Here is a 1,363-nt window from a genome sequence, read left to right as displayed (position 1 = left end):
TGCTTCATTTTAGCCAAATTAATTTCTAGCGTAAATATGTGACTTAATGCCTAACCCTAATTCACAAGCTCTAGACCAAAATGTATGATGATAAAACTATCTGTGATATTTCACTAAAGGCCATCAAAAATGGCTTTTTCTTATCATAGCTATAGATAATTACGTTCTGAAATCTTCCGGTTTTGCAATGATCCAACGTTGCCATGATATTACTGACATTTTTAGATTACCTGTAATTTTTAGAGGAGAAATGTATGTTTCTTTGATTGTGTTATATCGACAACCTACTTCCACAGAGCATCAAACAGCTCTGTATCCCTGAAATCGACAAGACCCCCAACCTGAAGCAAAGTCCTGAGCGATGCCCTTTGAACCCAGACCCTACTATCATCCCTCCCTTAAACGAGTACAAGGGAAGTGGTGTAGTTGAGTTAGAGATGCAAGTTGGATAACTTGTTCATTTCAAACATGATGTAGTACTTTTATATGAAACCCAATGAAACTGCCCATACCATGTGAGAAATGTACATTTTAGCAATATATGATATTAATGGATTGTGTTCACCTTTTGATCTCCAAGCACTTTACATGTGTGGGTAATTAATCTGAAGCCTAACATAGGAGACAGCAGTCTGCATAGGGCTCTTCATAGAGGTAGACTACCTCTGCTGCTAAATAGTTTTTAGCTGTTTTTTATCTGTTTGGTGCGGCAAGGAAGAGGGAACCAGCAACCAGCTGTCTTGTTATGATAAAAGATAATGATAACTCTCAGGGTTTAATCAAGTCTTCATGAGGCCAATATAATACCAACATATATGCTTCTCAAATCATTTATAAATAAATCAACAGAGCTTTTATGGCAGGTCCTTCTATAAAGGCCTTTTTAAGGACTTATGAAGTCCTTCACTGTGTCCTGAAAGATAACATTTGCTTAAAGTGGGATGGGTGATTTTTTTGTGACCTTGAGATATGTTTTGGATCCCTTTCAAGTTTGATTCTGTGTGATTTGACACTGTACATTTACACCGTATTATGTTTGACAAAATGTCATACTGCCGGTAATTTGTTTTTCCTTAGTTTCAAGTTTCAAGTTTATTGTTACGTCACGTTACACAAAGGTAACAGAGTAAAATATTAGGCTTCGGTTCCTGACATTGCAGCACGTTTGACATTTGTTTGAAATGTGTTTGAAGTGTGTTTATGATGTGTGTATGATGTGTGTATGATGTGTTTGAAGTGTGTTTATGATGTGTGTATGATGTGTGTATGATGTGTGTATGATGTGTGTATATGATGTGTGTATGATGTGTGTATGATGTGTTTGAAGTGTGTGTATGATGTGTGTATGATGTGTGTATGATGT

At 36.3% G+C, this 1,363-nt stretch overlaps 1 protein-coding gene across 1 annotated transcript in view; it reads left to right on the top strand.

Moving 5' to 3' along the window:
- The window catches only part of slc6a11a (solute carrier family 6 member 11a), a gene marked incomplete at both ends in the record, with an annotated part of 9,729 nt that extends 9,277 nt beyond the window's left edge, over positions 1-452 (top strand). Inside the window, one exon of the mRNA XM_080545740.1 lies at positions 297-452. Within this exon, the coding sequence (XP_080401866.1) occupies positions 297-452 (156 nt within the window). The remainder of the gene's footprint in view (positions 1-296) is intronic.
- Positions 453-1,363: the final 911 nt, after the last annotated feature.

The sequence above is a fragment of the Nansenia antarctica genome (assembly GCF_963989245.1).
Source record: "Nansenia antarctica genome assembly, chromosome: 15".
Taxonomy (NCBI): Eukaryota; Metazoa; Chordata; class Actinopteri; order Argentiniformes; family Microstomatidae; genus Nansenia; species Nansenia antarctica.
This window is presented reverse-complemented; position numbering and strand designations above follow the sequence as displayed.